The sequence below is a fragment of the Cyanistes caeruleus genome, chromosome 6, assembly GCF_971803275.1.
Source record: "Cyanistes caeruleus chromosome 6, bCyaCae1.hap1.1, whole genome shotgun sequence".
Classification (NCBI taxonomy): domain Eukaryota; kingdom Metazoa; phylum Chordata; class Aves; order Passeriformes; family Paridae; genus Cyanistes; species Cyanistes caeruleus.
Window position 1 is genome coordinate 2,356,259 of NC_141706.1, and position 14,085 is coordinate 2,370,343.

Below are 14,085 nucleotides of genomic sequence, written 5' to 3' on the forward strand. Positions count from 1 at the left end.
TACAAAAAATTAAAAGGATCCACAATTTGGAGGATGCCTGAAGAAACACAGACCTAAAGAGTGGCTCTGGACCCCTCTGCACTTGCTCCATCTAAGCAGACAAAATTCTCTTGAATTCTCAAGGATGAAATTGTCATTTTCAAAATGCTCAGAGGTTTGAGTTGTAACAGCATTGTTGATGCTGACTTTTAATTGCAACTAAGAATTGAATTTTAGCAAAGGGCAAAAATAACTAATTCTTGGTTTACAGAGGTAACAAACACCCCAGTGCACAGGTACCTCTCATCCCCAAAGCTGGAGATATTTTCAATTCCAACCCTCCATCCCCATGAGAACAAAGCCGAAAATGGGGTGGTTGAAGCACAGTGCATATTTATGAAACTGATATGCAGAAATCGATGAATTACCAGCCCTTACCCAAATGTCTGCCTGTGCCTTTCTTAATCTGTGACAATCAACTATCTTCAGGGAATTTAAGATAAGCAAAAGGTTCCAAACAGGCAGATGATTGAGGGGAGTAATAAGTCTTAGAAAGACAACAGTGAATCATTCACCACAAAAAGAGCGGCTATTATATTTTTAAAAAACCTCTCACCCTATAATATTTTTAATTTCATTTTAGAAAGATGCTTTGAAGTGTCGAGGTAATTTGACTCCCCATTAGCTGTCTCTTAAGCTTCTAATCAAATTCTAACCATAAAATATGGTTATATGCTGGATGGATTTCATCAGACCAATTTCAAAGTTCCAGAAATAACATTTAGCATGATTTAAATAGCACCAACCTGAACCTTTGCAGGCAGTGCCAGTGGCTTTCAGCTATGTTCAGCATAGGTCAGAAGCAGCATCCCTTAATGTATTTTTTATTGTCATGGAAGGAAGTCGTGGTAATGGTTATTTTGAACTGAGAACATTTTTCTGCATTATCCTCTTATTCTAGCCAGAGTTAGGGACTCAATCTGAAATACATTCTTTTTTTTAAAAAAAAAAATTTCTGACCAAAAAAAGCCTTAAAATGAACAATTTATCACAGTGGTATTGTTGGATGGGCTATTTCTGATATGAAAGCAATCACCTCTGACTTGTATCTGACATAAAGGAAAATATATTATTGAGTTTCACATTACCATAAGTGGGAACTCAGGGGCAGTTTCACACATGAGGGTGTGCACAGTGCCAGTGTCACTGCTGTCTAGATTTTCTGTCACCTACAAAATTCCATTAACAATTTCCACCCTTGGGTTTAAGTTCCTAATTCACGTGTTAGGTCTGAGAGGCGAGGACGCCTTAGCTGCTGCTTGAGGTTAGAAAATGAAGGATAAAGTGAGTTATGAGGTCAACTAAGAGACCTGTGGAATTAAATCTTCACTAAATTTCTTCTCTAGAGACTCAAGCCAACACCTGTAAGTGCAAGAGTGCCAATAACAGCCCACATTTCAGGTTGCTCTTCAGTGATGAGCCACTCCAGTGATGCACAAGTGTTGGTGTTCCCTACCCAGATGTCACCACAGTTACTCCATAAAACCACATTGCTTCCTAAAATGCATTCACTGAGTAGAAGGAGATGTGCAAGCAACTTTGGGATCTGCTGAACATGCTGAAAAGAACAGCCTGCAGCCTATCCTTTTAACTCTTAGTACAACTTTGACAAGACAACCTTGCTGCTAAGACAGAAGTGTGTCCCTCACGGTGTACGTGTGTGGCTCACTCAAACTCCCAAATGCAAAGTCTAGGTAGGTGAATTGGCAAGCACATATGTGTATATATATAAATATAAATATATAAATATATAAATATATAAATATATAAATATATAAATATATAAATGTATGTATATGTGTATATATATGTATATATATATATATATATATACACCACCCTACACATTATTTTCTGCTGCATCTGGTTTTCAACACATAAATGGGACTATTCTAAAAAAATAAATAAATAAATTGAAAAAAGAAAAATAAAATAAAATAGAATAAAATAGAATAGAATGAAACAAAATAAAGTAGAATAGAATAGAATAGAATAGAATAGAATAGAATAAAATAGAATATAGACTAGAATAAAATATAGACTAAAATAAAATATAGAATAAAATAAAATAAAATAAAATATAGAATAAAATAAAATAAAATATAGAATAGAATAGAATAGAATAGAATAGAATAGAATAGAATAGAATAGAATAAAATAGAATAGAATATAGACTAAAATAAAATATAGAATAAAATGAAATAAAATAAAATATAGACTAAAATAAAATAAAATAAAATATAAAATAAAATAAAATAAAATAAAATAAAATAAAATAAAATAAAATAAAATAAAATAAAATAAAATAAAATAAAATAAACCAAAGCGTCTCAGAATAGAAACACCTTTCTGACATGACAGTGCAGCGAGGAGAAGCTCCACTTACGGGCCTTGGCAAGCTGTACTGGTACATTTCTGGCCTGTAGGTTGGCACCCACTGCACGCCCGCCCGCGGCCGGCTCATGGTGCCCGGGGCGCTGGTCACCACCTCGCTGTAGGGCAGGTGTGGGGCCGAGCCGTAGGCGTCCTGCCGGGGCTGGCCCCCGTGGCCAGCAGAGGCCAGGCTGAAGGCCTCCTCCAGCAGCATGTGCATCTGCTGCCGCACCTCGTCGATGGACGGCTGCGAGCTCAGCGTCGACGTCTCCGAGTGGCCCTTGGCCTGCCGCGCCCGGCCGTAGTTCCGCGGCTCGTTGACGCGGTCAACGTTTGTTTCTTCTATAATTTCAGGCTCGGTCTGGTGGGGGGAATAAGAGTGCGTGTCAAAGGCTTTACGAGGCAGAGTTTGCGCTGCTTCAACGAGCTCCAACGCAGATGCAACACGTACAAATCAGGAATTGTGGCGGCGCAGATGCACGACAAATATCAGAAAGAAATTATATGGTGGAGGGGAGAATAACAGCCTTTTATAGTCTACATTGTCTGCTGGGACAAGTAGCAGGGACACTCTGTAGCAGATTAAACTGTCAATGACTCACTTAAAAACAATTAGAATTAATGTTTGAATTCTTGTCTTAGCTGTGGTATCAATGGCAGTGCAACTGTGCCAGGAAGAGTACGGCTCCCTAAATAGTGGCATCACTGTCAAGGAGCCCTTACAAGGGACAGCTTATTACAGCTAGAGAGACTGAGATCCCTTTGTTCATGCTCTCACACTGTGATTTCTGAAGAACTAAAGTTTAGGAGTTTTTCTGAACTTCCTAACAGTGTCACCACAAATTCCGTCCTGCCCCTTGCAGAGAACACCCCGGCCCAGCTCAGGGGTCTTTGGCAGCCCCCAAACAGGAGTTACAGGTATTTATGCAAAGTTAAGCTGGGAACAGGGAGTGAAGAACACTCTTCAGTGAGCAGACAGTGCTTGGGCAGCTCAGCTTGGAGGGTTGCACCCAGGGTGATTCCTTCTGTACACAGAAGTACAAACAGAAATCACCTCCCTGATTATTTTTTGGCTGCAACTCCACGACAGAGAACAAGCATCACATTGCAAGAAGTTGAAAGTGGAATAGCCACACTTCATCTGTATTTTGTAAGATCAGTTTTACAGCCCAGAGTTCTAAAAACATATGTTTTAAACCAGCAACTGATTCCTTATAATTCTTTAAATATCTGTAAAATGCATCGACTATGCCAGAATAACTGGGATGAGCAATAGGATATGTGCCTCCTTCTATATATAGCATGTGGTTAGAACTGTGCTGGTGTTTAAAATAGCCATAAATAAAAGAATGCAACAGGATGTTCTTGTTAAAAATTCCAGCACTATCCTGATCATTTCAGTGTTCTGTAGCTCCTAGTGTGGCTTTTTTTTCCCCCCCGTAATAGTGTTTTTCTAGACCTGAATACATAAGTGGCTGTGCCCCCACGTTTTACAAACTATAGGACAATCATAATACATATTTCTTCCTTCTCAGAGGGAAATATCAAACCAGTTTTCTTCTTCTGTAATCAGCCACTCAGAAAAGAGGTACATTGCTAGTGGAAACTGATAAAACTAAGTAAAATATTAATTTGTTTTCTCTGTTTTAAGTATAGCTATATTTTGTATTTAATGAAAATACAGCAGTATATATTGAGAAAAACTGAGATAAAAATTAATCATTTTCACATTAGAATTTAACTATAACTTCTATAGTCATGGTTATACAGTATATTATCTAAATTCAAAACCAGAAGGTCAAATTCAGGCTTACACACATCAGATTGAGAAAGGGAGAATGCAACTGCACCAAATGATCTTAAATGGAAAAACTTCGTATGAAATCTTCAACTAAACACTTTCCCTTAATTTTCTTGCTGCCTTTTGATTCCATTATTGTTTGTGTTGCTACAATAAATAAAAATCAGACACATTTTAGAAGGCTGACTATAAAATGCAATGGTAGTTTGTGTAAGTGCAGCCGAAGAGCCTCTGAAATCATAATGTCCTGACTGGATGATCAATAACCATGGTTCTTCTATTTGCTCATGCCTGTAAAAATGTGAGTGGAATCCCACATAGACCTATTAGTACCCAACGCTGAAATAAATCAGATTTTCTACTACAGCTCACTGGTGAAGCCATTAGACCCCCACAGAATGTTTAAAATATACCCCATGTATACAAGATACATATCAGCAGCCAACATTAAGGCAGCTTTGATTTAGCAATATAAAAGCTGACAAGAAGATTTTGGAGGAGAGTAATAATCATTTCTTCTCCTCATATTTTAAAATCCATTTCAATTCATCCTATCCCATTTGCTGTCCTATCAACTGGAGCACGTAGCTCTCATAAATAGAGGTCACTATGCATTAATGCAACCATTACATAAAAACATACAGAGTTACTGTATAATAGAAGGAACATGAAGAAAGCAAACAAAACCCTGCAGTGAGAGACAGACTTTCTATATCTCTTGAATAATTCTGCTGCTGCAACTTTATCAGTGAAATTCTTTATTTGAACATTAATCTATAATGCTTTGGGATGCATAATTAAGCTACATCAACAAAATTATGCCCGTGAATTCTTTTGTATATTGATCTCTTAGACATGTATAATAAAGTTATTTTCTTCCTTTTACACCAAAAACAGCCTAAATGTTTTCTGTTCTGGTATAAATCTCAATAGAGCAGCCTAGAGGTTCTAGAATCCTTCGTTGTGGCATTTACTGTCCATACAGTTGTTCATGAACTTGTTGGAAATAATAAATATGTTAATAAAGCCTCCTTATTCTAATTCCTACTTGAAGGTGATAATAGTAAAACCTGTTGGGATTCTTTCAAATGGAAAGTTAGGTACTGTTCAATAATAATTCATTTGTAAAAGACACTACCAAGGCAAATAATGTACCAAGAACATCAAATAGAACCTACACTCCAAAATAATATTAAAAGCTACATATTCCATATGGAGAAATGTAAAATATTGTATCTTTATCCTTTCTTTACCAGTTTTTTAGCTCTGAGAAACAGAACCATGATTCAGAGAAGTATCACAAAAATTAATTATAGAGAATGAGGTATTTTTAGAAAAGTATGAATGAAGTATTTTAGAAAACCATTTAGAAATTTGTTATTGAAAGGCAACCTTGTGGTTGTGCACATGAGTGAGGAGTTCTTAAGGAGTTTTCTTAAAGAATCTGGGAGATCTCAAGCTCTTCTCTTTAAAAATAACAGTATTACTATTGCTGGGAAGAAAAGCCTCAACACATAACCTGGGTGTTCTGGCAACAACTCAAATTCCCCCCACAATTTTTTATGTGGTAAAAAAAGTCTCACGACATGAAGGCAATAGGAACTATTTGATTCATACACTGAATTATTTGGCACTGCTTATAAAATGCAAATTTCCCTGTTCTCTGGCAGGACTTGCTGCTGGGAGGAAGAGGCTAGCAGCAGTCTGGGAAGAGTGGGATAGTTAATGTGATAAATCAGATGTCAAAAACAGGTAGCAGGTGAAACAGAAAGGGCACAGCACTCAAACCAGCCCTTTTTCAGAGGTCACATTTCCAGATGTGTTTAGTTGGTGAGATCCATGAATTCCATGGATGCAGCCATCAGTGCCCAGCCCTGGGTATCCTGGGAGACGAATCCTGTCAGACACAGCTCCAGGAGCCTCAAACGGGAGCGAGGGACCAGCCCACGCTGCAGGCTCAGGCTTGGCAGCTAAATTTCAATATCCTGTCCCATTTTCCCTGTGGCATTTCTGTGCTTTCGGATGGGAAATGCACTCAGAGCTGTTAGAGGTGCACTGCAGTGAATCTGCAGTGCATTGGGCAGAGGGATTTTATGTAACTTATCACTAAAGCACTCTGCCAGGGATAGGTCGCTCGACTGCAGAGCCAGAGGCAAGGCAAATGCAATTTTTTCTGTGATGTGCACACGTCTCAGGGTTTATAATTACTCTGAGGACACTTCAGAATCTGCCTAAGCTCATTAATCTACTTTCAAGGGTTTTAACAAATTTTCTTTAAAATATGCTTTATATATAGCATACACAATATATTGAAATATATATTTTTTAATCTGCTGCCATGCCTGCTCCCAGAACGTTTTCAACACTGATTTCCAGGGAAATATCCCCTGTGAAAAACTAGCTTTTATTAGCATATTATTGGCATCCTAATTCCTCAGAAAGCAGTGTCCCAGTGTGCCCACTCACAGGGCCCCGCATGTCTCCTGCAGTCTGATGGAAAGTGTCCAAATGCAGGGAATCATTTCAGAAATCTGACAACTGCAACAAGCCCTGAAGAATTTTGTGAAAGGTTTAAACTTTCCTGAACACATCCTCCCAAACTTTGGTACTTTCACCTTGCTAAAAACACATTCCTGGCAGAGAGAGGGTTGACAGTGAAACCCCCCCTCCCCAAAAAATGCTTTTTCACCTACAATGTTTGGAGGATGGGCACATGTGAAATTCCTTGTTTTCCAGAATGGTTTAGACCTTCTCTAGGGACTGATTTTCAGGGCTGAGCTACAGTAGTTCATACACATGACAAGGGATTGAAAAACTCAGCCTTGCCCTGGTGTTGGGAGCTGTTTTTAATTCTCCTTCTGGGTTCACACAGCATCAGCTTGCACCCAGGGTTTGTTCAGGCTGCACAAGACAACTCCCCTGCCTTGTGCTGGCTGCATGAGCTCCCTGGACCATAAAGCAGCATCACCTCTGGCTGAGTTTGACATTTACCTGAAAAAACTCTCCCAGGTCTGATGGGAGCAAGAGGACAATGCCTGTCCTCAGGGGATTCCCACAAAACACTGGGATTTAGGTGCAAATCCCAGGAGCTGGGATTTCTGTTCATTCTTCTGAATCAAGAGAGCAGCTCCAAGCTGTTCCTCAGAACAAACAGAGGATTTTAATTGCAGTGAAGAAATCTCATTGTCAAATAGCCACACACTTAGAGGAGCTATCTAAATTCAAGCTTTAATACTTTGGCAAATAATGGGGTTTGGGCAAACATTTTGTTTGCCTTTCAGACTGTAAAATGATGTAGAGTGATACAGGAAAGAGTCTGAGCTTTTTTCAGGATGCTGAGTGCACATAAACCCCTGTAACACTGAACATCTCAAGGCAATCTGTTATCAATAGTTCCTGGGTTTAGGGCAAGTTAAGACCTTGCTGAGCAGATTTCACTGCCCAAAGCCAATAACCTTACATCGTATCCACTGTTCCTGATGCCACGTCTGGGCCTTTCTCGAGTCACCAGAAGATCCATCTCAGTTTCCCCTGGGCTGGGACTGTTCAGGGACTGCCTGCTCCTGTACACCGAGTTCTTCAGTGGCTGCCTACAAAACATGAGACGAGAAAAATGGGGAAGTGAAAAAAGCAATTAATGACAGGCAGTAGTTGTCAATACTCACCTTTATTCTAAAATTATGTTCATAAAAATGCCACTTTTTTGCAGGAAAATCTTTCTACAGATATCAAGTGCTAGGAAACAGTAAACTTATTAAGAGATGATTCATTGTTTTTTATGGTTTAAGGAAAATAAAAGTTGCATAAAAGACACAGACATTGTAGGTGGCAGCTTATCAGATGAAATATGTCCCAAGAAAGTATCAGGACCCTTTTAACTTCAGTTGATATGACTCAAATTTATAAAAATAAAAATAAGAAATAAAATAAAAATAAAAATGAAAATAAAAATAAAATATTAAAATAAAAATTAAAAATAAAAATTAAATATAAAAATAAAAATAGAAATAAAAATAAAAATAAAAATAGAAAATAAAAATAAATAAAAAATAAATAAAATCTAAAAATAAAAATGAAAAATAAAATAAAAACAAATATAAATATAAATATAAATATAAATATAAATATAAATATAAATATAAATATAAATATAAATATAAATATAAATATAAATTAAATATAAATATAAATATAAATATATCTAAAAATAAAAAATAAAAATAAAAATATAAAATAAAATTAAATAGAAAATAAATATAAATATAAAATTAAAATAAATATAAAAATAAAAAATAAAAATAAAATTTTAAAATAAAAAATAAAAATAAAATATAAAAATAGAAATAGAAATAAAAATAGAAATAAAAATTAAAAAATTAAAATAAATAAAAATTAAAATAAAAATAAAATATAAAAATAAAAAATAAAAATATAAAATAAAAATAAAATAAAAATAAAATAAAAATAAAAATAAAAATAAAAATAAAAATAAAAAAATATAACAAAATCTCCCACACACACAGATGGGGAGTGGAGATTTTGGTTGCTGATCCTGAGCAATGAGAGAGAAGCAGAAAAACACTCCACTGAAACAAACCCCCAGCAAAGAGAACAGGAGGAAACAGTAGTGGGAGGACACTGCTTGCAAGATGCTGGTTTTAAATAGGCAGTTTGGTAACTGGCCAGAGCTTTCTCAGAGAGCTGTGCTTCCTGAGATTCAGCTGCTCCACTGGGACAAAGTGCTGCTCATCCCTGGGCATCGAGCTTCCACTGCTGCCTGCTCCAAACCAAGGGGCAGCAAAGGCCAGAGAAAGGCAGAATAAAGCTGAATATCCAAAATACCCAATCATCTCTCGTTGACGATGAATTACCTAACCCTAACCCAGCAAAACCATTTCTGCCCCTGTTGCTGATTATAAATAAACAAATGCAGCATCCCTCTGTTAAATGCACAGCATATGCGTGTCTGCAGGAGGGTTTGAAAAAAGGGGGTACAGGAACTTTATGCTACATTTTGAGAAGGATTTAATTTACTTCTACACCAGCAGAGTTTATGAGTTGTTCTCATACTGTATCTGGCCATTACTCATTTGGCTGCACACTCCAGAGAAGCACTGGTCCTTAAGTAGATCAGTAACAGATGAAATAATGGCATGCCAGCTTCATTTATTAACACAGTAATTACACTGGTAGAGCCTGATACAAAGTTATCTTTGCCTAGCCCAGCTATTTTTTTTTTCTGCCTTGTGCAATTACTCCATTCAGAATATTCAAATTAGATCAGGTCATCTAACATGTCTGTGTGCTGCTTATTTTACACAGGGGACCTGCCAGTGCTCACAGTGAAGTAAGACAAGTTGCACTATTATGTCTGAAGTCACAGTTCCAAGTCACTTCATGACTTGGAACTCAAGAACCATCAACAAAATGAACAGACAAGGCAGTCCAAATTAATTCACTGATAAATAATTCTTCAGTTATTCCAGATCTTGTTAACAGCACTTTTTGCCTTGACAGATTAGAGCAGCAGAAACTGGTTTGCAGAAATCCAGAAAGTAGGACATTTACATGATCAGATAGGATAAAAGGTAAGGGGGAAAAAAAATCCATTTCAGGCTTCTGATTAAATAAATTACTCAGGCACGTACTTTGTTTTAAGGCAACTTTCAAAAACTTCTGTGTGACCTTTGATCACAAATCACCATGCTCGTGTTTGAAAGTCCCAAATGTACTGCCAAAGCAGAAGACAAGCAGAGCTTTTGGAATAAGTTTCCCCTACAAAAATAATACTGAATAAACTCTTTCTTCCTATGTAGTCTTTCTCTGATTATACTGTTAATATTACCAGAAAACAGGGTTATCAGACCTGACAGTCTTCATCTTCTTACATCAAAGGTCTCTAAAATTTCATATGTTTTACAATAGGTCCACTTAGTTGAGGCAATTGTGGTATATTTTCTAAGGGATTCAAACATACAGCTCTGTAAAACATGAAGATTCTTGACCTGATTACAAACTATTAAAGAAAATCCAAGAATAGTGCATATCATCAGTAGGCTCTTAAAAATTACCTTGAGATTGCCAATTGCCTCATTTAAGAGAGTTTTACTAATGAGAAAGGAGGTATGAGAAGGAACAACTGGCATCCAAATGGGTTAGGAAAGGCCTTCTGGGAACACATCTGGAATGTTTTAAAATATGAGGATTATGGTGCTGATGACTGAAAGGTACCTAGTGCACAAAGCTCTTTGTTCTGGAAAAAAATCAAATCATTTGGCAGCAATGTTTGTAAATCACTTTTAAATACAATTCAAAATTAATCTGAAATATAAAGGTAACCTTGAGTAATCAACTGCATCCCTATTTTCTGATATGTTTTGGAAGTGTTGTAACAATGTGAATGAAGTTAGAGGAATAGATGCAGAACAGAAAAGAGTAGAATGGACCTTTTTCCTAGAAAGTTTGAAATCTTTGACTTAGTTTTTCATTATATCATTTAAAAAATTGCAATTTTTCAAGTTTTAGTTTTTGTAACAATGATTCAAAACTGAAAAATACAGAAGTTTGGGGTTTTTTTTCAATTATATGCTTACCCAGATTTCTTTTAAAGCAATTTTATTTCATTACAGAAATGCAATTTTATTGATTTGTTTATCAATAACCAAACCCCACTTTACCTTGTAGTATTTTTCAAGGTTTTCCTCCAGCAGTGTTAACATTTTAGCCATCTTATTTTTGTTAGGAAAATAAGGACAATAATTGTCATGTGTGCTGCAGCATATCAAATTCAGTTCCAGGTCTGAGCATGGAAATTTCAGCACAGAATTCAGAACTGGTTTGTTTGTAAACATCTGCAGCATCTGTAAAGTTCATTCTGTGCTCTGTGTCTTCACAGAAAGTGCATCAGAAGCAGTTCTCTCTCCTTCTGTAGGGATGCAGGTGATATATTTAACAATATATATTTAATAAGTTTGTATTTATATGTTTAACAAATCCAGCAGCCAGCCTGTTATGGTGCAGTTACCCATTGGAATCCCTTCTCCACAAGAGTTTACCTTCTTCCCAGCAGTTTCTGTCATGCCAGGGATCACTGTCTCAAACAGACTTTGTGACAGATTTACACAACACACTGGGAAACATCCTGGAAAAAATGTGTGGGGTCTTCTCACACACTGGCACGTGAGCAAACACACACCAGTGTATTTAACAGAAAGCACAAAGTGTGGTTGTGTTAAAGCTTCAGTTCAATGTTATAAACATCTCCTGTGAGCCATGTGACACATAATGAGCCTCCAAATGAATGGCTCAATCAGTCACAGCCACACCAAGGTGAAACTGAGGGAACTTTCCAGCTCCCTGGGCTAAATGCATTCCCTGGGCTCTGTCTGTACCTCCTGGGCAGAGTGTGCAGAGCAGGGCTCCCATGTCAGGACAGGTTCCACCTCTCACCTTCTCAGCGCACAATAAATTGGAAAACTGCACCAGGAAATCCAGCAAGAACTTCTCTTCAGTACAGCCCTGGCAAACAGCACTTGCAGGGCAGCATCCCTCAGCCACTGAGCTCTAGACCTACAGAAATACATCTGATCTCAGCTTTCCCAAGCCAACAGAGCTTTTGTAATTCCCATTACAGCCTTTTTCATCCCTGTGCCCCGAGGGTAACTGCTGCAGTCTCGCTGTGTGCAATGCCTGTGTCACCAGCAGCACTTTGATTGCAATCAGTTTACTCTCACAGGAAAACTTCAGTCTCAGCTTTCCAGGAGATGGGATGCAAGATTGCATCTCCAGGCATGAGGGCCATTTCCAGAGGAAAGGTGCTTCAGCATCCCTTCTTCTCTCATGGATCAGCTGATGCTAGTCCCTGATTACAGTAAGAACCAGAGCCCTCCTGTGCAAGGTGTAATGCCAAACACACTCTCTTACCCTCCTTCACACCTCCAGAACTTCTGAGGAAGAGGAATCTGCACACTGTACCTTTCTTGGGGTAGGACTGGTGTGATCTTCTCTTTCCAATGTGCCAGTTTGTGTTTCAGAGAGCACCAGCAACAGAGCACCCGCCCACGGCAGCAGCTCAGGCACACTCAGCACCTGCACTCCCCCCTCATTTCTAAAATGGGGTTTTGAATGCCATCCTCAGGAGACAGTGAAGTGTTAATCAAACATTGGTACTGTTATACAACATGCCAGCTTCACGTGACAGGTGAGCAAATGATGAATTTCTCTGTTAAAGGCACAGGAAGATCACCAGGAGCAGGCACACACCCCCCCTTACAGACACCACCTGCAGGACTTACATGGCCAAAGCTCTGGCTCTGCTATCTCGTGCCCACTGCAATAGTTACATTCAGATTAAAACAATGATAAAATAGTAACACCACTGTATTTTGGAGAAGATCCAATTCAGATGCTAACTTCCTGCCTAAAGTCTGCTCTGAGTATCACCAGAAACATTACTATCACTTTCTGTTTACCTTTGAGAATGACTCACAAGAACTTGCCCCTCCCCTTATTTTTTTTTTCTTTCTATTTGTTTATTTTTAACCACCCTGCAGCTTTACCAGAGGACATGCTTTCCACGGGCTGTATGAATTTTCTTCACAAAGCAGAAGGGATCAGTGACCATACAACAACCACCTGGCTCATTAAAATGTCCCCTCTGACTCCCGAAACATCAACTCTCCTACCAGATGAAGAACTGCAAACAGAAACTCTCACCTGTTCTTAGGCTCAGCAAATGGAGATGAGACATCTGCATCTGGATCCAAAATGTGGTCAAGCTCTTTCTGGTTTTTCTCATACATCCTTTTCCTGTCTGTCAGCGCCTTGCTATTATCAACCTGTGGGAAATCATAGTAGCCTTTCCTCTTGGCTTTCAGGCGCAGCTTGTTGCGGTAGTGCTCTATATCAGACTTCTGCTTCAAAGCCTTGTTCACCTAAAAGGCAAGAAGATGTTTCAGGGCTGCTGGTGGGCTGGCTACCTCCAAAGGATCTTGTCAGCGCGTGTTTGATGCGCCGCGTGTGTCATCCCTCCGTACCACACCGCGCCATCTGCAAGCGGCGAGGAACTGCAAGTGAACAGAGTCGCTGCATTTTTATGGCTTGGCAGATGGTTAAATAATTTTAGCCTAAAAAAAAAAAAACTGTGTACCGTTACAACAGTGACTCAGAGACACCCACTGAGGAAAAACACGGGTGGTGTCAGCCAGCTGCCGCGACCCAACGCCGCGCGTGCTTCGGCTCACCCGTGGGAACTCTGCTGGGCTACACAGACACTGCCCCTGACTACACAAAACCTTCAATAAGTGAAGAATAAGTTAAAACCTTCAAAACCTTCCCCCTCTGGTGGCTGGGGAAGAACTCCAGTGAAATGCCATCAAATGTTTCTTTTGTTTATTCGCTTTCTTGCAGACCTCTTACGGGCTCCTGTCAGAGAGGAAACTTAAAGGGGTGTTTGGTCTCTCCTGGTACAGCTTAGTGCCATGGTTTCTCCTAAATATTGAGAAAACTTCCCTTCTGCTTCAAACTGCAAGTTTTCCTTGGAAATCAGGAATTTACTTGAGCTTTGTGCTTCCAGAGTCGAATTCTCGGTCTTGTGGAACTCTGGGAAGTGTGTGTGTGTGTAAGGATGCACGCAGCACCAGCAGTGTCATCCTGCTGCCTTACAGAAAAGAGATGCTGAGAGCTGAATAAGCCTTTCTCCGAGTTGGGAAGCTACATGGCACATCAGGACTTAAAGTACAAGTATGAAATGGAGCACAACAGGCTGCAATAATCCAGGCCCACATGGGACCTCTGATGACACCGTCTTTTATGGTGTCCCTGGCAGCAGCCCTGCCTGCTGCCTTTAAACTGTTTAACTGTTTAAATGACTG

General features: G+C 38.7%; 1 protein-coding gene across 1 annotated transcript in view; it reads right to left on the reverse strand.

Annotated features, from left to right (window-relative positions):
• KIAA1549L (KIAA1549 like) overlaps positions 1-14,085 on the reverse strand; it is a 122,683-nt gene that overhangs the window by 14,446 nt on the left and 94,152 nt on the right. The window contains exons 15-17 of the mRNA XM_086893240.1: positions 12,929-13,146; positions 7,674-7,803; positions 2,426-2,773 (exon numbers count right to left, since the gene is read on the reverse strand). Coding sequence (XP_086749366.1) covers positions 2,426-2,773; positions 7,674-7,803; positions 12,929-13,146 — 696 coding nt within the window. The remainder of the gene's footprint in view (positions 1-2,425; positions 2,774-7,673; positions 7,804-12,928; positions 13,147-14,085) is intronic.